The 24,853-nt window shown below is 37.5% G+C and overlaps 1 protein-coding gene across 3 annotated transcripts in view; it reads right to left on the bottom strand.

The window, feature by feature from the left end:
- Nucleotides 1–1,117: 1,117 nt before the first annotated feature.
- Nucleotides 1,118–24,853, bottom strand: part of MAN1A1 (mannosidase alpha class 1A member 1) — a 151,768-nt gene continuing 128,032 nt past the window's right edge. For 2 of the 3 annotated variants that reach the window (XM_037391545.1, XM_037391547.1), the window contains exons 9-12: nt 12,641–12,860; nt 11,657–11,829; nt 6,046–6,161; nt 1,118–4,686 (exon numbers count right to left, since the gene is read on the bottom strand). In XM_037391545.1, coding sequence (XP_037247442.1) covers nt 4,560–4,686; nt 6,046–6,161; nt 11,657–11,829; nt 12,641–12,860 — 636 coding nt within the window. In that variant the 3' untranslated portion in view covers nt 1,118–4,559. The remainder of the gene's footprint in view (nt 4,687–6,045; nt 6,162–11,656; nt 11,830–12,640; nt 12,861–24,853) is intronic. The other variant, XM_037391546.1, reaches the window with a different exon arrangement.

Here is a 24,853-nt window from a genome sequence, read left to right on the forward strand (position 1 = left end):
AAGGGCTGTTTCTATAGCAGACGTTGTCATACAAGTGCTGAGTTCCTCTTGATAGAGCAAGACTGTAGGGCAGTGCAGATGGCAGGGCAAATCCTGTTTGTCTTGACTAACTGTCAACTCGGTCCTAGTTCCTTTTTCCCCTGAAGAAAACAAACCACACCAAGCACCCAATTAAGAGACTGAATTGGTTGAAATTCTAACCCAGGCTTGTATTTACATCTCTTGTGAATAATGATCTGTAGTAAGGTTTGCATTAGTTCGTGTTCAGCTTGTTGAGAAGCAGTTTGTGTGATCCTGGAGCCAGCTACCGGAGGGGACTGCCTGTGGCTGCTCCAAGGATTGCACTGTGTAGCTGCACACCGACAACCATGCTGGAAAAACGAGACACCAGATTTAAGAGCTACCCTCAAAAATTACTTAGAGCAGGTCTAATGAGTAAGTTCTCTGACAGAAATTTATTCTACTGAGACTGTTCTGTAAAATCACAGTAGTTTATTACACTATCATCTTTGGATAAGGCTTCCTACTAAACAGAGAAAACAAGGTTAGGTGTGAGGTGTAGCTGTTATTTCAGTATCTAGACTGGAGATCTTAACATCCTTCCAAGACAAAATGTAGTTACAGTTCCTATGACAACTGTTCCTCTCCCCTCTGCAGCATGGACTAACGATAGCATTTCATTACATAATCATGTAATGCTGGGCACTGTGACAGCCTTGTCATCTCTGCTCCAGTGTCTGCTTCTAAATGGCATCTAGCTGAAGCCCGCTTGTATTGTGCAAAATGTGAATTGGAGCAACTGACCTTCACTGCGCTTACTGCCTGCCACCTCTGACTTCCCAGCTTCTTGCTTTTCATTAGTAGGTTCACTTTCTACCAAAATACATTTGGTATGCTGAATTTTATTGACAAGAACTCCCAGAAATTCATTTCTGTGCTAGCAATTCTGTACGCTGACATTAATTAACAACAGTATCTTAACAAGTACACAGAGTACTAATCTGTACCAAACCAATCTGCTGAGAAAAAATCATGAGTATAGCAGCCAAACCAGACTATGCAGCAGACTCCTGTAGTTACTTCTGCAACACACTTAGGAAAAATTATAACAAGTTGAACAGATATATTAAAAGACTTTATTCACAATAGAGAAATTTTTACAAATATAAGTTCTTCAAAATTAAGCATCTTGATCTATTATGTATTCCATAATTTCAGTTTATATAAAGATGAAAAGACTAAACGGACTATGTACCAATCAAAAACAATTTAAATGCATGACAGAAATGGATAATATGTATGATGAAGTCACCATAGAAACAGTGAGCCATTGGGCATTGCAAAAATCTGTGTACAACCAACACATATGCAATACTTATCTCACAAACAACCAAAACTTTTTCCCCATGAAGCAATGTGGGTGCCACTTAGTGATCTGCCTCTTAGAACTTAACATATGCAGATTTAAATGCATTATTATGCTACAACAAAATGGAAAAAGTATAGGCAGTGTGTTTATACAAAGGTAATGTCATCCCGTGTTGTCATGTCCTGTCTGTGTGTCCCGTCCCCTGTTCTGCCCGCCCCCAAACAAAAAAGCAAGTTCTTTTGCTCTTATGAATGACTGGGAACAGCATCACTAGCCACTTCCATGCAGCTAGTTAAGTGAATGGGAAATAAAATGCATGGTTTCTCGGCAATCTAACAGGCAGTGTTAAGTACGGACTGTTTCAAAATGATTGCTCTAACTTTGGTGTTTTGGGGTTATAAAAAAAAAAGAAAAAGAAAAATCAATATATTCTCAGTTTATGAAAAGGTTTTTTCTTACAGTTGGCAAATCTACACGTTGTACAATCTTCTCGTCTACTTACATTAGTTTACAAAAGGTACAGTATAGTGCAGTTTGTACATACAACCTGAATACCCATACCAGTCATGTCAAATTTGTGCTCTTTCATATCATTGTAACTCTCAAACTAAAAAAATATTCATACTAAATGTCTGTATTACAAGGAAACAGTCATGATGCTTATATTTAAGTACATAGGACCCAATGCACACAAGAGTAGCCTGCTTTTTGCAACACAGAGAAGAGCTACCTTGTTCTCCTGGTTCTCTGCAGCTTGTTAGGTAAAGGCAAGATCACTAGACACATCTGGGGGAAGCATACTGTGGTTAAGAAAACCATGTAAAAAGAGGCTTACAAAACACATTTCTCAAAGACTTTTTTTGTCTGAGCTATTGTAGCTATTTAAGTGATATGAGGCCTATAGTAGCACATGCACAACCATGGGGTAAATAGCAGCAGATGACCCAATAAAAATAACCGAAACAGAAGTAATTATTATTACTTTTTGGTTAAAAAGGGAACAGAATTTCTGTTTTTATTCCACAGCTGTACTTTCTCTGTGGTACATGGGAGGGGGGAAGGCTTCCTTAAATGCTCTTTCTGAAGAAATACAGTGAAATATTTTAGTCCTCCAATGATACAAATTTGAAGTATCAAAATCAGCAAAAGTTCTGCTTCTCAAGAGAGGAGAGCCAAAACTTCAGCCTTGTTCATTCAGTTTCAGCAAACTGTTATTGTGACATGAGGGAATCCATACTTTAAAAAAGAAAATAGCAATAAAAAAGCAGCAAAGCAAAAAGCCTTGAGCCAGTGCTGGTTCCACATAAGCAGGCTTTACCTGCAGGTAAAATTTACATTTGAATCCCTTCTCCCAGTGCTGGGTGGCCTAGGCTCAGCAGGGTACCCCTACTATCTTCCATGTATGAATGCTCAGCTCTGCCAGGCCTGCGAGGGAAGGATCAGCATCACTGAAGATCCTCTTGCCTTGCCGCCTACATACGTGTCTTTGGCAGCTCGTGTGGCACATGCCATCTTCTCTGTGCAGGGGAAGCAGAGAGGCAGTGCTGTCTTTGCAGATTCCAGAGAGTGAAGGGGTAAAGTTTAGAGGTCAGCTTTCAGCTGCTATACACAAAAACGTCTTTGTTCTTGGCTTCTACATAAGAAAACCTACATTGTAGACCTCTATCAGTCTAGAAAAAACATACTCTGTAATGCCTAAACAAATGTGCTTCCTCAGCTGTGCTGGGCACGTGAGCTATCTTACTAAATACCTTTCAAGAAGATTACTGTACAGAACCATATTTGTTTTGCTGCAGTCCAATCGGTAAATAATGTACTTTCTCTGAATGGGAAGCCAGGTGTTATACCCTACTCAAAATGTGTGAAAGTCATCCTGTCACTAAATGAAAACATAGGTAGACTTAATAATTGTGTAAACCACTCCAAACCACACTTAAATAGAAACAGGAATGAATAGTGCCTCATCTTTATTTTTTTTTCCCTTTGGTTATGCCACAAAGTAAAACATTTTTGGCAAAGCTGTTATCTTTCTTAGTAAACCAGGCCTCTAATCTAGGGAATATTTTTAAGCATACTGTGTTTCTCTCACTTAAACATGACAGACTTGGTGCTTTCAGAAAGTTTTAGTTCTATCCTGGATAATTTCCCCTCTGATTATCTTCTTTTACCTTCCTCAACGCATCTGAACATTTAGCTTTATTCATGTAGATACATTAAATTGCTTTGTGACAATATACTATCAAGTCTGAACTCAGCTGAATGTTTGCTAAAGTCCCAGAAAACCAAACAAATTGTCTCTGGTATAATTCTCAGCTTCCAGGAAAATGTCATTGAGTATTTTTTTTTGCCTTTTCACCATCCGATCAAATGAAAGCTACTGGACAAAATACATAAAGAAGGTAAGACTCCCTTTCTTAATAAGAAATTACTATCTTTTTTTACTCCATAGTAGCCTGACTAAAGGCATGAGAATAACATCACTTAGAAAAGGGAGGAAACAATTTATTCTATTACAATATTCTAATCAAAACCTGAAAAACTAAGGTCTGCTAACTAATGTGCTAAATTCATAGAAACTAGTTAAGTCTAACTTCAACGTATACTACAGTTTCCGAGCCGTATCTGCATGAGATTAAAATATTCCTAATGTAGACTTCATTGACAATGAAATACATCAGATACTTTACCAAGTAATGATAGACCCGCATAAGAAGAGGCTGTCACAGTCACAAGATTTGTTTTGGATGACACACAAAACAAATTAACACAGAAAAAAAAAAAAAAGAAAAAGCTTTTTATACTTAATTCAATATGGCTTTTTGCAACATGGCAAAATATTACAGCTTAAAGCAGACATCTCCTCACAGAGGAGAAAAGAATTTTGCAGTCAACTTACAAGCATAACAGGGAACAAGTAACATGCAGACCCTCTGCTCTTTTTGGCCAGGACGATACTGCAGCCTAACAAAATCTGGAGAGATGTCCTATTTCTCTTCAAAGAAGTGGCTCAGCTGGATTAGAGGACTGAGGTTTTATCATAATTAGTTTGGGTCCATTCATAATAATTTACTGTTAAAGAAAACAGACTGCAAAACACTTGATTTAAAAACTCAGGAATTTAAAACCAAATCATGTGCCCAAGTCCTGGAAAGAAACATAAGAAATAAACAAAGTGTAACTTAATCTTCATCTATTTCTGGTTTTCTTCTGTATTCCCATAGTCTTTGTGAAGAACAGGGAGAGGATGAGCCTCTGTGTTGAAGACCCAGTGTTCAAATGGAAGAAGATCATCTTCAGAAAACAGCAAATACAAGTACCTGGCAAGAAAAAAAGTAGGAAATGTGATGACATCAGGCAAGTGAAACTACAACAGTTATCAGGAAAGCATAAACACCTGATCCCTAGATGAATATACCAACAGGAAAAGCTGACCAATGACAAAACAGCAGTAAGTCCCAGCACCACAATGATTAGCACAAAACTTTGGGGCTACTCAACTCAGATTGGACTTAAGGGCAATAGCAACTGGAGACCAACAAAAGAGTGCCTCTATCCTGACAGAATACAAAGACATTTAGGCTATCAAAGTTAAATATCAGTTCACTTCCATTTCATCCTCAGTAATTTTATTACACATTGTTTTGATAATACACAACCACAGTAAGTTTCTTCCTCCTGAATGTCCACGTATATCAAAGTGTAGGAATGAGAAGCAAGACAAGATTGGACTACAATATTTTAAGAACAACCTCTGGCTTAGGATTTTTAAAGAAGAAAACCAGTACTAGACCAGTAGCTTGGGCACCCATTTACTAAGATGGTGTCTATTAAACCCATCAGTAACCAATAAACAAATCCAATATTTTACTTATGTCACGATACGAGGTAGTAGCTACTGTAGCATGATTATTGAAGTCTTCTTAGGGATGGAAGTCTGCTTACCAAGTGACATTTTATTTTTTCTTAATGACCATACTTTCCCGAAGGCTTTTCTTGGTCTAATTCTGATAGGCCAATTTAAAAGACACAGTAGGAGGAGTGCACCATCTCAAAAAACCCACCCAAAAACCCCCCACCATGTATATAACTGTATTTACAATATTTATTTTACTTGAGTATTATAATTTCTGTTGAAATGATGTGATTGCTTCCTTCTGGTCTTTGCAACTTCTTCTTGCACAGCACCAAAAAAAAAAAAAAAAAAAAAGTGGAAAGACCAAGACAATGCTTCCTTTATTTCATTATTTATTTCATTAAAAACTTAGGAGAGGCCCTGCGAGCTTACCATGCAAGATGACTTCTGTTTTCTTTTTCTGTAGTTTTAAAAATGAAAAGTAATACAAGCCTGATAAGTCCTCTGTTTAGTCATTTTGTTTCACTACTGTTGGCATATATAATTAGATCCTATCAAAACAAAGAGATGTAATTTCTCAACTGAGACTATAAAGTACCTTTATCAGAAGTAAAGAAAATTTCCAGAAGTCACAGGATTTAGTTTATTGATACAGAAAGAAAAAAAATAAAGGCAATTTGGCTTCCCGTCACCTAAGAAAAGCTCTACTATTTCAGTCAGATTTTGTTCTGTGAATGTCAAGGGTACCAATGATAAATACTTGTCTGTAAAGATGATACATAGAACTACTTCATATTAATCAAAGTCAACTCTCTTAACTTACTTGAGTGTCTCTGAAAGAAAGAAACTTTGCTGCACATCATCATGGCTTTCATGATTGTTGTAAACATCTCTAATGCCAGAATAGCCGCCATCTACTCTGCAGTGTTTTTCCAGTGCCTGAAGAGGGGGGGGGGGGGGGAAACCAACAGTGGGATTAACAAAATTAATCAGCTGCCATTTTTATCTTCTTTGACAATAAAACTAGGCCCTGCCCTCAAATTGTCACTTTGTTGAAGAGTTGAAAACCAGATAAAGCTCTAGGTAGAAAACTCTTTTTACAAAGACATAGGCACACATGTCTAATTTTACATTTAGAAGAGAACCAAATAATAAGTTAATAAAAGAAGTGAACACAAACCAGTTTTCAGAAGGAAAGATATAGGGATATATGGATGTAAAGACATATGGATTTTCAATTATTTTCTTTTTCCTCTTTTTAATAGGAATAATAATAGCCTCTTTCTCACAGGCTTGACTATCAGACTTCAGAGATCATGTCACATATACCTTTCTTGGTCATATTTTAGTGCTTAAAAATTGTTGTGATAGAACTGAGTACCGTGATAAAGACCAGTCTTTTCCGTACCTCCTGACAGCTGCTTCAAAAAAAGTAAGGCAACTCTCCATTTTCTATGTAAGTGGTTTAGTTTCTCTTTGCAATTTTTCGTTTTTCAATGGGAAAGCTCTGCTATTGGGCTGTGACTGAGTTTTCTTTTCTGCAGTAGGTACTATTTTGCTTTGATACCTTTCTGAAAAAGCTATATATTCCACAGGAGTAGATGGAAAGCTAATACGTAGCTGAAATTAATGCAACACGTTTTAGATGTAGGAATAAGAATGTGTTTTTCTCTAACTAGTTTCCAAACTGTGTATTCAGTTAAGAGGTGTAAAACAGATGATTGATTCCTATTTTACAATGAAAAGGAGCACATGGACCACCTAAAAATATAATTCCTTTTCTGCCCACAGAAATGTTCTATATGATCAGCTGATTTTGAAGGAGAAAAAAGATCAGATGAAGACTGGACAGAAAGCAAAGAACATGTACCTGGTGCTGGAAGTGTAGAAGGTATATACAGTTATATTATTTAATAAACCTTGCTTCTTTGCTTTATTTTAGACAGGTGTTTGCATTAGAAAGGTAGTACCTATATGCCTATGTACAAGCCATAACTTCTTTAAATACACTGCTATCCAATACCTTATTTGAATATTATTTCTTTTGTCACTGCTGTTTAAAAATATTCATTCATCTTTTTTCTTTATAATTTACCTATTTAACAAGGTCAAAAGTATTATTAGACTCTTAATTTTTCTTACTCTTTTATAATAACTCTTTGCTATCATGCAGTATAATAAAGGAATGAAGAGAATCAAAGATGATTACATTTAAAACAATGCATTATATTAAAAAAAAATCAGAAAATGGTCTTTAGCCTTAAATAAATTCTAACAATGAAAACGACAGTAAGCAGGGTGGATTACCACATTTACTCAGGACCACACTACTCTGAAACATGGTGCCTGCTGTGGAGGCAGGTATTGGAGCAACAACTTTCAAGCTGAAATACCTGGAGTTTTATCAAACTCCCGATGGAGAGATGGAAGACAACTAGTTTTTCCATTTCTGAAGTTATTAAAAACATCACTGAAGTGATTACAGGATGTGTACATTTTATTTAGGGAAAGATGCTGCATTTCAAACCACATATAGCAAAAAGCTGCAAGATAAGAATAAGCATTTTCTGACGAAAGATGGGACTAAAAGTCAGTAATAATTACTGAGGTATCCATCACCTCCAGCTGCTCTAAAGGCTGCTCAAGATGTGTGTGTGAGCAGATATCCTACATGTCCTTGGTTTTGCTGGAGTCCCTATAGCTATCTGCATATATTTAGCTTGCACGTCAGTCTCTCCATAGTTTTCACTAGAGAGTAAGCTGCCTATTGTATATTTAAAAGGGATTTTTCTCCAGGAGAGATCCTTTAAAATATAAACAGGCCTATTTTTCTTTTCTTGTGTGTCTTTATGTTCTTTAATTTTCCTGGACACTTTTACTAAGTGACAAATATACTTAAGTTTAAACAAGTAATTTCCCCTGGCTGGTACTCCTTCCCTCTTGTCTACTTCAACCTGCAACGAATTCAGAATGCTGAATCTGTGTCTGGATTTTCAACGTCAAACATAAGATTATGTTTTCCAGGGCACAGCAGAAAGGGAACTTGAACTAGAAGGATAAGGCTATTATTCAAGGAAATATCTGTGTTCTAAACAGGGTGAGGTAAAATAAAAGCAAATTGAATTTGTGGTTTACACGCTCTAACATGTAGTTAGAGCCTTCTTTATGAGTTTGCTGTAGAGATACACCATATAGGTACTTGAACACACTGCTATGATGTAAACTAAGAGGTTAACTTGCACCCTGTTAGCCACCTGGTGCTATCCACTTGATGAAAATGTGAAATATCTTACCCCTCAAAGCTACTTGCCACTTAACTGAAGGAACAGGACATTCATGTGCAGCCTTAGCACAATAAAAAAGCTCTTGGTTGTCACCCTCATTTAACTGGCAGTCATGGCTTTTTGCGCCCATACCTGCAGTTTCAGAGTACAGTGACGTTCGGGGTACTGGTGAGTGGGAAGAAACAAACACTTTTAAAATTAGTAGTTGTCAGAAAATGAAGGTAGCTATGATCAGTTATGCTACAGTAATGGAAAACATCAAGCAGAGGGAAAACTGGCTGACAGTCTCAAAGTATCATAAAGGCAAAAAAACAAAGGAAGTGCTATGAATTCAAAATATGTGCCACATTTATAATGCAGAAAGGGAGACTTTCATGAGCTAAGCTGATAAAACCTTTCTGACTCAGAAATAGTGGATATTGCTGTTGGTCGTAACCGCATTTTCTCCAGCTGCTGAAGTACATACAGAATGATCTTGGACTCAAAATTAAAGCAGCAAAGCAAGTTTCTAAAGAAAAAAATAGAGAGGCTAGAGCATGTTTTTAGAGAAAGAATTAATAGACTTGTTGGAAAGTTTAGAAGTCACGACTTACAGAACAGCCTCCTTTTCTACTACAAGGGCACAGGGGAACAAACCTGATGAGTTCTTATTGCCAGTGTCATGAATTGAAAATGAACATGAAACACCTGAAGACCTGCCCAGCTTTTCTGGGCAACAACAAATGGTCTGAATGTTCCCCCTTTTTTCTTGTTTCAATCTCAGCTTCCTCTCTGTGCAACAGATGTTGATAATTAAACCAGCTATAGTCAGTAGTCAGGGACTTCCCCAAGAACAAAAAGGGTGGATTGACGTGCTTTCTGGTGCAAGAACAGGGAGCAAGAGGGAGCAGAATTTATGAAATAGTTGCAGTATCATGACACATGCTAGAACAAAAAATAATACATTATCAGGTGGAGCTGTATGGGTATAAATATCAAGAAAGAAGAGAAAAAAGAAAAAAAAAAGATTTGGAACCTACAGCTGACTATACATTCTGTGAAGCTGTTTGTTTATGTGAAACACGCAACTGTGTATTAGGACAGTAGAAGATGGGCCTGTACACAATGTGACCAGCTGCATCTCCCACACGTGGGCTGTAATCCACTGCCTTAGAGCCAGAAAAGAATAACTACAAAAATGTTAAACAAGGAACACATGGGGAATGCTAAGAAGGTAAACGAGTGTACAAACGTGAAGTAAACACAAACAAACTGAACCAACAGGGTACACAATAATAACAAGGAAAACATTTCAATTGTTTATAACAATGCTATCAGTGTGGGCAGCAACAATGAGTCAGGAAAAACATCTCCTGAAGAAGGAGCACTTGGCATTGCTGAAGCCTGGTGGGATGACTTCCCTAAACAGCCATTGTAAATATTCCAGTTATAATCTGCCTGGGAAGATTCCAGTAGTAAAATGCATGCCTATGGGTAGCGCTAGCAAAGAAGAAAGTAAGGAAACAGCACTCTAAATTACATTATTTATCTAAAATATCCAAATAATTTTTTTAAAAAAATTGCTTTGGAATCATTAACTGAGGAGCATATTGTTTCAGGGCTGATAGAGCCAACACCCGAGGGAGGCAAGTAAAATGTCCTAAATAACCACTGTCTACCTAGCTGAATACAGTGTTGACTGCAGATACGGAATTGCTGTGAATATTCAAACAAGGAGAAATTAGAGAGTAGAAGTATAGTTAATGCTAGCAGCTATTCTTTTACGGAAAGCAGATTTTACCACAGATTTCATTCTTCAAGAATATCTAATTACCAAAACTGAATCGCTCTTTTTTTCACAACACTCAACAACATTTGCCACACATTCACTATATCACACAGTGAATACTGAATACAATTACAGATCCTGGTTGCTGTTGAGCGAGCCAGGTGACTGGCGGATGTCGTGTCACAGCCAGGTATGTGGAGTCATACCCCATTAACAGCTCTGTAGTAGGGTCCTTTGGTGATGAGAAATTGGACGACATGAGTCTAAATGTTCTTCCCTTAGTATAAAGCAACCTTCTACAACTACTTGTGTAGGCCCGTCCAAGAAAGTTATAGTCACGTACTCCTAGGAGCAAGGGGCATTGGGCAAACTGACAGACAGGACATTTTTGAAATCCTGGGCAGCAATAACTCTGCAAAGGAGAGGTCACTGAATGAAAAAAATACTGCACAGGGTTTTGTTTTCTTTTTTTCTTTTTTCATTTTTCTTAAATATACAGAGCTGCGAAAATAATGTTCTTCAGCTTCTTGTATCTCCTGTGATATCTCAATCTTAAAAATTCCAAAGTAAGAGTTAAAGGCAGGTAATTTAGCAAGGGGAACGTTAGTGTGAGGATAAAATAAGTGAACTCTAGGAGCGCAATACCCATACCCAGAGAATAAAACATGGTAAATGCAAAGGCTCTCCTCTCTAACAGTAAGAGTGATTGACCACTGAAATAAGGGAAACAATGGATTTGGCAAGCCAATTTTTGCAGTATAGACTAGCTGCTCTCTTGGAAGGCTTGTGCTAGACAAAACTGAATAGCTAGGTTCAGCGTGATGGTTGAAACTCAATGGCTAGTGGGACACAGAAATTTAAACCTAGAAGAGGTTGTTATCATTAATGGAGTTCAGCCTAGATGACCTATGCTTTTTGAAAGTGACCCATTTTTTAAACATTCGGTGCTATCTAGTACTTCATTTTGGCCTTCATCACCTTAATTAAAATCACCTTTGTACATTACTGTTGAAAATACATATCATAAAGCTTATTTCCATGTCCAAGTCTCAAATTTGACACACATCCGCACTTTCCATTCACATGCAGTGATCCTTAACATCTTGAGCAGTACATCCAAATATGACCCTGATCTCAGAAGTATTTAAGAAGGAGAAATCCCAAGGTATTTTTCTAATAACACAATACCAGCACTATTTGGTTTTGTAAAAACAATCTCAGTTCATCAATTTAGTAAATGAATCTCTGGAAATTTGAGTTGATATTACTAACTTAAAATAAATATTTACTCTCCAACTGCTAAACTACATCCAGATATCATTCAGTAGCTCATTTAACAAGACGTTAGGATTTAGTAAGAAAAAAGTCCAATAGAACATTACCTCTACAGCTTCCCATCCCCACTGCCTGTACTTTGGGTCATGAGTGAGCCGCCACATGTACATGTAGGTCTCTATGACTTCTGGTCGTAGGATGTAGTATTTTTCATTTTGTCTTGTAGCAATGGCCTCAACACCACCATCAAATCTGAAGGCTTCCGGTCCCAGTTTCATGCCTAGCAAATATAAAATCACATGCTAAAATGAAGGCATTAAGAAAGGCTTTCAACTATGTCATCTACCAAATCAATGATCCTTTCCTGTGGCACAAAGCCAGGTTACCCAAAAGGTATATAATTTCTGGACGATACTGCAGCTCCTTCTGTTTTTAATATTTTGTAAATACTTCAGAGTAGGAGAAAGCTGTTCTTCATCAGTGCCCTAAACAGCAGTTCCAGTTTGAATAGTGATGCTAACATTTGCATTCTGGAAGACTTCATATGAACAGCAACATGTGAAATTTTGCTTAAAAGACAAGGATATTTACTTTTCTATGTCAAACTGGAAAATACACTCTGGACCTGAAATGCTGCCAGGTTTATTTCTATAAGAAGATGAAAGAATCCAGAGAAATTTTCTGCACAGAAATCCACCTTCTTTGTGCAATTCTATTGTGTGCAGCGTTATACCACCAGAACTGAGCATAAAATAATTTTTTGTGCATAACACATGATTAATAGCTATATTGATGCATAAGTGAACAGGGTCCCTCTCTGATTTGTATTCGGCTATACAGAAATTGGCAAAGTGAAACAAAAGCTATCATGTTAATTACTAGAGTGAGTAGATATGATTCAGGTGCACAGAAATTATTTATAAAACAGAGCAGCCGTTCTTAAAGTTACTCTAAGAGCAAAGCAGGATTTGCTCAGAAAGGATAAAAAGTTCTCATCATCATACAACTTTCATTCAGCATTGTGCAAAAATACCAGTGGGTGCCTCCACAAAGTCAAACTGTGAAACTAAACTCTGCGATACAGTACTTACTTGTACGATCATAGGATTCATGGCAAGTCCTAGCAATTTCAGCACCAAGCTCAATGTGATGGCCTGTCTTGTCATTAGGTGCTCCGTCCGCTCCTAGAGCAAACATGCCTCCAGCAAAACAAGTGAGATGTCCCATCTTGTGTTCAAGCAGTCCACCCTTCCACTCAGCGATGTATGTCAGCCCCCCACTTGATTTTCGAATTAGGTGGGTCTCTATAGCCTGCAAAAGTATGTGATTTCAAACCAAATGTACCATTTGGTAAAGCATGTGGGACAAAGACAAAATTGTCTTGTATGTTGGTTGGCTCTTCTCCGTATCACCTTTGCTTATAAAGTAAAATAGATAATATGATCTAGCATAACCTCAAAGTGCAACCAAACCAACACAGATTAGCATACATGAGTAACAATGATTCATTTTGCTACAACTCTGGGCAACTTATGCAGTACATTTTATTAAAATATTGAAAAGACCTGAAAAATACAATTCAATTTTAAAATTATTTTACTTCTTTCCCTTTCTACTTTGAGCAATTTTGGGTAATTTCACTTTTAATGGTCATTAGCCATCGCTTCAGGTTCCATACTTCCCATTTTAATTCTGACTTAAAGGATGTGGTTATTGATATAACTTCATGCCACTTATATGCAAACATAACTCATATTCTAAACGCCTGACTCAACGAGTGCATTGAATGATATTAGGGCTCTGACTCTATATGGTATTCCCAAAGTCCCATGAGTTTTCCATCCCAAACTCAATTCCTCTGTAGTTATCAATCAGGAGTAGGGTCTCACTGTGATTTCTGGAAAAAAAACCCAGGCAGGATAAAAATACACTAATCTCCTAGAGAGAATTAGAAGTTGGTGCTGTTAGCAATGTATGGTCATTGATCACAAAATCCAGGACAACAACCTTCCCTTGTGGAAGGAACAGAACTAAAACAATAGAGGAGATGCAGAAGAGCATGTTAATTAGAAGCCCACACCGAAAGTAGGCTATTACTCTTTAAGTGGTAATGGAGAGGAGATGAACAATGCTATCATACATTCAGTTATCCAGCAGTGCTCTGGTTTATTCTATTGAAATCCTGAGATTCAGAAACAATACTTAATATGCATTATACAAGAGAAAAAACATGAATAAAATATCAGTACAGAGAAGTATTAACAAGAAAAAAGCCAGGATTTTAAAAAAATGTTATAAAGAGAAGGTATTGATTGTAGTTACTTCTTCCCATTTAAACATCCGTAAAGGTTGTTTTCATAAGCATGAAAAATCTGCTCTGAACTAGAAGCATCAGCAGAATAATTGTACAAGTTTTACTTACTGAGTAGGTTTGTTGTGCCAAGAATGTCACACGGAAAGCTACACCTGGTTTTCCACTAATATTGGTGCAAAGCACTTAGTAAGGATGTTTCCTGCCCAGCTCCAGACCCACTACTGGCTCAGAAAACTCAATCCCTTTGTTTTCTCCTTAATTGTATGGTTTTAGCACCAGATACCTACTGAAAGACATACCTAAATTTTACAGCTGCAGTAAACAATGAAGATTCCTGTGCTTTAAACAAATCCTGCATACTTTAACATATAAAAAGAAGAATTTAATATGAAAGGGTTAAAGTGTGAAAGCACACAACAATTTTGCGGGAAACAGCTTTCAGAATACTTAGGCATTCTGAAAAATAAGCTATGTAAAACCATGTTCAGAAATAAAAAAAACCTTTTAACTTAATGACATTTCATTAAGCCTTTCAGCATGGTAATCCCTATGTCACCAAATTAACAATTCTGGCAATAGTCGGTAACTCTACTGGTTACTTAGCAGCTGAATCAGAATTTATTTAAAAAATAAACAAATATAAAAATAGATGGATGACTAAATTTACATATATTACATTTATTTTAGTAAAAAAATAATGAAAGACAGAATGAAGTATTATTGTACCTGATGGAAATAACAGTAATCATGTACCTTCAGAACTATAGTAACTAGAGCAGAGTTGAATTTTGTACTATGAAAATGGATTCTGCGATAGCAATTAGTCTTTCAGAGTTTGCGGGGTTTTTTTCCTGTTCTCTTGGCTCAAAATTAAAGTTCAGGCCAAAAAAAGATGACTTCCACTTGGGAAATTAAAAAATTATTCTAACAAACTGGTGTCAAGAAACTAACAAATTGATGCTAACTGATGCTAAGAACGTCACAAAATAAAAATATGTTTCCAGATTGAATATTCATGTTTAGTAAAGCAAATTATCTTGGTTTTATAAATGGGTCCTATTAAGAACTAGTACATATGCCTATTAAAAAATATTTTTATTATGTAAGCATCTTATTTAAAGCTATTTCTATTACGTAGTTATTTGATATATTACAGATTCTCAAATTGCCTTGTCATACTTTTTATAACCACAGGTCCCTGAGGGCTAGATAAGACCTATACTGGTTGCATATACCTTTATTAATGGCAAGCTAGGTAACTAATCATTTCTGCCAAGACGTGAAATCCAAGTACCCTTTGATATGCTATCAGAAGCCATAAGCCCCAGTGTGCCGAACTTGCAAGTCCATCAGCACTCAGCAAATTCTTATTCTTGAAGACAGGAAAACAAACACTGTAACTTGGTAAAGCCTAATCTGCGTTTGAAGTTATATACTTATGAAGTCATAGTTTGTAGTAGTTACATGATTTAAGCAAAGTGATCTCAACCAAACAGCTTTTGTAAAGCATGAAAGGCAGCGGAGCGTCTCTTCCCAGAGGACTTGTAGCTCTTTTTGTAAGTACACCAGTGGAGCTCGCAAAACCACCGCCAGGCAGCTCACAGTGGGGCTGCCCAACTGAACCCGAGAAGTTGCTTCATGGGCCATTTTCAGTCTGAGCTAGGGAAACTGTTTTTGTCAGAACCCAGTTCCCCTTCTCTCATCACTATTCATCTGCCCTCTGACTGAGAAGAGACAGACTAACCGCTTGCCCTGAAACAACACTCTCCAAAGGCTTGCTAATGAATTTGCAGTATTAAAGTTGCATAAAGTTTGGAACAATTCCAGCATGCCATAGAAATGTTAGATTATAATGAATGTTAGGCGTGTTCCGCTTGTTTCAGGATCTCAACATAAAAAAGAAAGTTGTTTTAAAAAAAATCAGCATACTTAGAAAGCCTTAAAAATGTAGATGCTTTTGATCTTAAAAAAAATGTCTCTCCTGCATGAGTTAAACACATAAAAGAAACTCCCCAACGTTAACTATTGATAAATGCATTCACTGAAATTTTGAACTCCTGTATCAATAACAGTATTTGCAGCACTAAGACACAGTAAAACCTTCCTTTTCCCCACAAGTCCAACCTAACTATAGTTTAATTTCAGAATTTACTTCCAAATATTGTTAAAGCACTACTTCTGGAATGTATAATGTCTGTAAAATGAATTTGTATAATAAAATTTTTTCAAAGTAAACAATAAACAAAAATCAGTACTCTTACAATTATCAATTCTGAATCTATACCCAAACTGCCAAAGTGCCATATATCATCCATCTATTGGAAATTCACAAAAACGCTATTCACATTCTAAATATTTTTGTGGTTATAATATAATGGTATGTACTTCTGTAAGCAGCACATCAAAATATTTTTCAGTGAGTTTCACAAGGTTTGTAAGTGCCATCAGGCTGTATTGAACTTTCTGAAAGACATTCAGTTTCTAAATAAACTTGAGGTTCAGAGCAGGACTAAATCACTGGCGGGAATATGTGGGCAATTGTTTTAAGTATAAAAACTTGAATGCAAAGTTGAGAAAGTACTAGGATGAGGAAGAAATACTATCAGTTTAAATGAAGATATAAGGGTCTCCAAACATGAGTGGTAGGGTGGAAAGGCGTTACAATCCCATAGGGAAATGCTACTTGCTCTCTGCAGTGCTGCGGGCACAGTTCTGCCAGGGAAATCAAGTTACTAAACCAAGTTGTTATAAAAGGAGAATAGGTAGTGTGGTGACAAGGATCCACCCAAATGAAAAGCCCTGTTTGGTAGACTTAATTCAGAATTTCACACTTGGAATTCATTTACTTTTATCCTGATATAATTATCACACTTAAAAAAGACACATTTATTTGAGCTGCAGCTCTATTACAGCTTGGTCCCCACCTATGAATAACTCCTTCCTGCACCGCTTGCACATCAGGTGGTGTCATATTTATCACTATAGAGATTATTATTTAATTTTACTGTAATAAATATTGTCAGTACAAACCAATATACAGAATCTGCAAATAATCAAAAAAGCTAGAAGAACGTTGTCTTTGATTAGCTGAAAATCCATTATTGATGGACAATTGTCTGGAGCTGGTATAGTAAATGGACATTTCATTTTACTTTTTTCCAGAATGTGTTTCTGCAATTCAAATAGTAATTTCTTCCTTTCCACCAAAGTAAAGAAGAGAGACTGTGCAACCTAAAAGGTTGCAAAAAAAAAAAAAAAAAAAAAAAAAAAAAAAAAAAAAGTGGCTGTAAATGTCTGTTCCCAAAGGGAGCAACCTGGAAGTGACCAAAAACCAAACCAAACCAACCAAACAAAAAACAACAACAAAAAATTGAGACAACCTGATTTTTTGACTGTAGTGGACAAAAAAGGAGAGGAAGGAAAGGCAACTAAAGGAAAATAAACATTTGCCAGATATTTCAAGAAATAAATTTACTACATGTAAAGCTGATACGGCATATGGTTTGTTGCATACATACAAGCTCTTACAGACAGCTGATATGATTCCTGGCAATTTATATTTTTTTCATGTTCTTATGTAAGGCTCTGCTTATTGTCCTTGCTGCAATAAAGCCTTTGGCTTTATCTTCCATCTTGTGGGAAATTATTCCTTCTATAAAACAACTGTAAAAATGCTTGAGCACTCAATTAGAAGCATTAATAACAGTCCCTTTTACAGTTTGACTTGTGACTGAAGTGCACCTTGTATTACTCCTGGCATCTTTCTTATGGATTTGCACGTTAAAAATTATGCCCTTGCCTATCTGTCACATTGAAAGAACTGTAGTGAATAAGACATTCGGAATTGCTTAGCTTACAGGATTGCAAATTGTACGTGTGCCTAATCTCTGTTATTGACAGCACAAAAGAGAAACTCTTCAGTTTTTCCCAACCCGATATCCTCCCCCTCCTGCCCCCCTTCTTAAGACGATATGTTTTGTGTTCTCTGCTTAACAGCCTGTCCCTTAACCTTCGCGTTATACTGCCCGTCCTTACTACCCTCACAAAATAAAGCAGAACTGAACCCTGCCAATAAATACCCATTTTCTTTCATTCAGTTCTTCACTCCTTTAAGCCTTTCACACAGCTTAAATGCTGTTTTCAACACCCCCTTCCTCAATCCCTGACTTGATTTTGGGATTGGGAAGTCCTTAATTTATCATTTGAGTTGTTCGGGATGTTGAACTGGATTGTTTATAGAGAAACAGAGGATACAGAACTGAAGTCATCTCACCGTCCAAACGAGTAAAAAACTGCTATCAACAAGCTTACGTTTCATAGAGGGTATCCTCTTGGTGGATTACGCTGACAGGTAATCAAAATATTAACTGAGATGCCTACAGAGCACAGATGGAGGCTTCTCAGGAAAAATGTTCTGCAACTCAAAGTTTCTCAATTCAAAATAAAAGTGCCACAAAAAAAGTTAACTCTGCTAAAAGAGCAGGGATAACAAACTGCAAACCTCAAAATGCAATGTAAAACTGCAGTTCCACTTCCTCTAGCACTTAGGCATTTTACCTCTCCTTTTACAACAACTGTCTAATTATGATTAATGAATTTCAATGACTTCTGATGTTTTAACACAAAAACCAGGTGTTTCGTTTCCCACCTCAAGATGTCACTGCAGCTAGAGAGAAAACTGTCTTGCAAGTCATAGTTAAGTATTTCCATACCTTAATAAATTTGAAACTTCAAAAATATGATCCTGGTTCTAAATTTCCAGGGTTTAATAATGTTTGTTTGGGGGATAATTACAAGTCTGCAGGATTCTTTACAACAAAGCACTATAAATTAGCTCAGTTCAAAATTCTAATATATTTTTCTTCCCCTAGGAATCTTCTTCATAAACAGTATTTTCATGATTTGAAGCAACAGTGAGTATGAAAGAGGATTCTACCATGTGATATGTCCAATAATTCAAAGATGTATAATGTCAATTGCTTGCTTATTCATTTTATTATTTACGGCTTTCACCAATACATTTTATTGCTTTGAAATGGCACACAGCAGGCAGGGCTGTGCATTTATAAGTCAATTGCCTGTTTTCTTCACTTTAAGTTACTTCCCTCATGCTTTCACTGTTGAGCTCATCTAATGCAATAAATACTTTTCTTCAGCAATCTTTATAATTTATCAAATTTATTGTTCATCCAAAATTCCAATGAGTTTAAGATTTGCATTTTTTCCATTATTATTGCTGTTTTGGAGATGGCAGAAAACCATGGCACTTCTTTTTTTAAATGTTATTTATTAGTTGATTCTGCTTGCTTAAATATCCTTCATACAGGATTTAAATATGTATTACAAGATGCATGAAATGTGAAAACATACAGTCAGAAAAAGGACAGAATAGGAAGGTCAAGTTCTTGTTAACAATTTATTTAAATACTTCTGCCATCTTCTTACCCTGAGATCCTCACTGCTCTCTAAACTGTGCTTGAAAAAACCAAAATCTGAACAAAGAAGAATGTTCATTTGTTTAAACACAATAGATAAGAATGTTTTGAAAGCAATAAGGCACTTACTGCTTTTGGACTTAGGATGTGTTATACAGACAAGCTGACATGTGAAATGAAATACGAATACCTAAATTTTTAAAATGGAAACATTGGCAACATTTAACTACTATGATACCTATCCATCTGATCACTAAAAGGATGATTAATTTCTAGGGGAAAACTGATAATTAACTTTTGTCTGAAGATCCATTTTTCCCGCCCCTTGTATACATCTGTTAGAGTCTCTAAGAGCACCAATGCTCTTGCACTAAATGTACTTAATGCTGTCTGCTACCAGAAGGCTAGTTTTAGTCACATGCCTAAAACAGTATTGAAAGAATAGCATGAATCAAAGCAAGTAATTCTTAAAATGTTATATTATATATTTCCTGAAAATTCTAGAATAAATATCTATCACTCCTGACAAGCTTTTTTCTGTCAAAAAAGGAAGGGAAAACAGCACAAGTAGTAAGGAAACAGCTGCTCTGAGAACAAGAGCAAAGCCATGAGCAAAAAGGGGACAATTTCTGTCGCAGGACTTTTTAGTTAAAATCCTCCTTAAAGAGTTCTAAGACCATTATATCTTGCTGTTTCTCCTGACAGTCCATAAGCAAGCAAACTTTTTAGTAAGTACTTTCTATAGTCCAAAACATTGACATCGTGCAGCTATAAGTATGTTATCAACAATTTAAAAATCTGCAGAAGCCTGTCTTTAGTCTTGATCCTTTCTGTAAGCAGTTGTAGAGAGCCTCAAAACTCCTGTCAAGAGGGGAAATATACTGAAGGAATAAAAAAGAGCAGCAAGTCCTCTGGATGTTCTCGTCTGTTAAGCGTAATGAATCTTGTGTTCCTACATAATGCAGCTATACTATCGCTACGTGCAGAACACCAGTGCAGCTGGGTGATAAATATTTTAAACATGACAGCTGACAAAAGATGTAAATAAACTGCCTGTTTAGTAATTTTTACACATTCAAGTTATAGGCCATACCTTCTCCCCTGCCCCCCCAAATGTATGTAGGGGGAATACTGCGTTCCCTCTACCAACTCTTTCCTTGTAAGACAGGCTCCCACTGCAGCACCCTGCCTCCTCTACTTACGTGTTTCCTTCAATGCCAAGAAGTTCTCAAGTACTGAATGTTCAAATCATTAATAGATTTTTGGCTTTACCCAGTATGACAAACTGTTCTAATTGAGTTGTTGCAGTTCTGTCATTGTCCACATCAGTTATGTAGTTTTTAAGATCACTATGATCACAAAGCAAACCACTTCAAGCAACTTAATGGAAACTGCAATCAGCACAGACCAACCACCAGACTGTCACCACACTCAAATAGACTCTCAGGAAACTCTGGAGATGAAAAGGGCCTATCTGCCAATATCATGTTTTCAGTTTGCTAATAACACTTTGTTCTCTCCCTCATTTCAATGAGAAAGGAATCTGCATGGATTTGTTCTATTTATCTGAAAGGCTGAAATCTTGACAGCTCTTAAAAATATTCACTACTTAATGCTGACAATTAAATATCCCCACCCACCCCCCCCAAAAAAAAAATAAAAATCAGAGCCATAGAGCTTCCTTTGGCAGAGTACAAACTGAGTAAATCAAGGCTAGTCTAAAAAGTTAGCAATGTGAAAAAAAGAAAAAAACTACAAAAAAATATTAAAAAGTGATCCTATACATTTTCTGTTGTGAATACTCAAAATCCTGAGGCCAAAAATTACGTTTTCACCTTTTGATACCCACAAAAGGTTACTGCGTTCTTTAGCCATGCAACCCAGGCTAGCAGCAGGCTGGCTGCAGTTGAAATTTGGCAGAGAGCAGCCCTGGCACTGCTTCACAACACCTATACTTTTTGCTACATCCATTGTTTCTACTTCCACACGCTAGGTTCTCCAGAGATCACTCGTTTTCTTGTTACAATCTTCTGAGCAGTTTTTACCCAGTCAGAGAAATTAAACAATCTAAATGTCTAAAAGTAAACTCCCCTGTCTAAAGGTAAAACTGCAGATCACGGTGGCTTTACCTCTCAGATACCAGAGGGCCACCGAGGGCTGTACTGAACCAAGCTGCTTGGGAAGGGCTGGCAAGGGATTCTCCCTCTTTAAGTTCCTCTGGGCTGAGCTACTGCTCTCCTTACAGCCTTTAGGTATGCCACTTCTCTAGAAACACACTGAGGAGGGGATGAAGGCAGCATCAGAAAGAGGAAGAAGAAATATTTAAGGTGCAGAAAGCTTGCAGCAGTGGCCATAAATAAATGTAACGTGAAAATTTGGAAAAGATACCTCGTCATCAGACACCAGGTGTGAGACAACCTATTAACAGGAGTAGTGGGAAAATTGCCCTTCAACTTAGAAAATGAGGGCTGACACGTTCAAGAGGGGAGGATTTCATGCAGTTGCATGTGACACTGCTGTTGCTAGACTGGATATAAGTGAACCCACAAGGTCCATTTTCATTCTGAATTACCATGTTCTCTTACTAAACCTACTCAGTTGTGTCTCAGAGATCAGCTGCGTTATCTGAAAAGAGTGGGATGGTTCCTCTCTTGGGTACTTGCAAAGACTGATAGATCATTCTATGGGCAGTTACATCCTCAAAATATGATTAAAAGCTGAATACATGTTTGTTCTGTACCTAAATGTTGCATGCTATCCATTGTAATCAGTTTAAGAAGATCTCTTACTTCCTGTATTATGTGAAGCAGGACATTATATGCATTGCTTTTCAAAAGAGAAAAATAACTTACATTAAAAATACATTCACTTGTCTTTTTGTGCAAATTCTAGAGTTTACGAATCCCCCCTGACAGCCTTATAAATACATTCATATTATGCTCTGGTATTCAAAATAACACTATCTCTGTCCCTTTTCCCATAAGAAATAAACTCCTCTTTAAATGGCGTCAGCCAAATACCCATCTTATTCAAGGCAAGCAGAAAAAGTTTTTAAATCTAGTTTGACATCTTAGTTATTACTTTTAACTTAAGCCATAAAACAATCTATGGGTGCTACAAAAATTCTAATAGAAAGAAGTCTTTGTTTTTAATATGAGTTACAGAAAAATGTAAGAAATAACCCCAAAGCTTCATCTAAATAAATTTCAGCTTTTCACAGTGAACTATAACTCGTCATATATTCTCATTTGTGGTTTCTGGATAGCGGATAATATTGATTTAGGCATCAGACCTTCACATTGCTCTTTCAGAATTTGGTGGGTATGTGCTGAACTGAACGGCCAGGAATAATCATGCTCTTCCCTTTGGCGTAGTCTTAAAAAGATTCTGAAAGTGTCAGGGGAAATTTATCTAAGAAAATACGAAGCAGACTCGGAATGCCCAAACTATGTAGGCTTAGTCATAAAGCAAGACTGCAGCTTGGGCAGACACTTAAATTAGCTTTAATTTAGATAAGTAAGGGATCGATAGCAATAAAGCCAATATCAGGATGGATTGCAAAACAGGCTAGTTACTCTGGAGAATAACCCGACATCTCAATGGGGCCCAAGCACTCTGCAGTTTCGGTGAGACTGCAACTTCCCCGCTGTTTTCTGAACAAGCTACGTGACAACATCCAACTGTACCTCCACACGCTGCGTATACACTTTCAGCTTGGGTACAGATGTACCTCGGTATAGAAAACAGAGAACATGAACACCATCACTCAGAAAATACTGGAAATAGCATTCAGCCAGCAGCACGGTGAATCCTAGCACACATGCAGCGATCATTCAGCCCTCTCAAACGCTGATACTCTGGACAGACATAACGCTTGGGCTGCTTAAGAGCTAGTACTACTAAAAATATTAAGATAATAGGTACTTTAAGTCTAGTCATATACAGCAGAGCTCAGACCCTGCCGTTGATATTGCCACATGCGGTGCTGCTGCTGACTGGGCAGTTCTGCTCCCCCAGCTCAACCCCGAGCAGGGAGAAGTGGCTGCCCAGTGTGGTGGCCATCACCACTTCTGCTCCCTGTGGGGACCTCAGGAGCCTAAGACAACTTTTGTACCCGAGGAGCTTGTTATCCTGGTGTAGCTAATGTGTGAGTTTAAACAAAGCCACGCTGCCGCACTCCATACGGACTCCCCTCGGAGCACTCCTGGCCCTCTTTCCCGATGACCAGGCACCAGCAGGCAGCTCTCCACCCGCTGGGCGGTGTGGGCTGGCTCGGGGCGGGGGGCAGGCACACTGACCCTGTGCAGCTGACACGGGATGGGACACCCGCTCACGGGGCATAAGGCAAGAGGAGCTTCCTGACGTACCTCACTCCAGCTGTGCTCAAGTCAGAGGATGGGGAACCTTCAGCCTTAGTTGGGGCAGCCCAGCGCTGGCCATCAAGGCACTGGGCTCTCCTGGGCTCTCTGTTGTCAATTGGGATCAATGTGCCCCTGCTGCTCCCCAGCAGAATGGGAGGCACTTGCTGTCCTGCCAACAAGGGTGATGGTCACACCACAACTGGGATAGGCTACCTGAGGTGGTTTCCAGAACAGCTGTACTAGCAAACCCACCTTTTTTTTACTGCATGCTTGTATGCACTAGTGCTTACCCTGTGTAAGACTGTCTTTAGAAGAAAAAACCTGATGTTATTAAGACAGTGGGAGTAGAAGACTAGAAGCAGCTTTGAGGTGTTTCCAAATGCCTTCCGTGGCAAGATGAATTGATACTGTATTCTCAGACACTTTGTTCTCTCTTTTTGGCTGCCAACCTAATGGCTGAGCTATTACAGTATCACTGTTCTTATATTATAGGCCCGAATGCACTTAAACCTGATTTAAAATCCACCTTTTGCTCTGAAGCTGAAACCACGTTAGCTGTGAAAATGAGGCTGACTGCATCCAAATCTGCACTTACAAAATTAAAGGCTGGATTTTCTTAGCAGAGGATATTTGGCCGTCAAATTTACTACCACCAGAGATCACACTCTCCCTTAAATCATTACATATGACTTAAATCATTGCATATGACTTTTCTCTCTCATGAAAAAAAAAAAAAAAAAAAAAAAAAAAAGATACTTGCAATAAGCCAGGGCTGTATTCTTTTAATGCCACCCCTTTTTGTGGTATGGGAAGTAAAAGGAGACTTATGTCTCTTCCCTAGGGACAGCGTATTTCCAGATGTACAAAAGAATTAGCAGATACTGCTTAGCATCTTGAAGCCTTGTCTGCAGAGGCACTGTACATACATAGAGTTACTAACAGATAAAAGTTCTGACCCTAGAGAGCTTCCAGTCAAAACAGATGAAAGGATGGGGAAAAAAGAAGTAATATTATCCTCTTTTATATGTATATATATATCTCTGAAAGCAAAGAACCAAGAAAATAGGTCATTTGCCCAAGACTGGAAGGAAAGTCTGTAAATATGAATTTAAACTTAATACTTCTCAAACCTCAATCTGGTGTCATAAAACCATTATTTCTCCCAAAACAGCATATTAAGGAAGTAGCATCAAT

The sequence above is a fragment of the Falco rusticolus genome, chromosome 6 (assembly GCF_015220075.1).
Source record: "Falco rusticolus isolate bFalRus1 chromosome 6, bFalRus1.pri, whole genome shotgun sequence".
In the NCBI taxonomy this organism is placed as follows: Eukaryota; Metazoa; Chordata; class Aves; order Falconiformes; family Falconidae; genus Falco; species Falco rusticolus.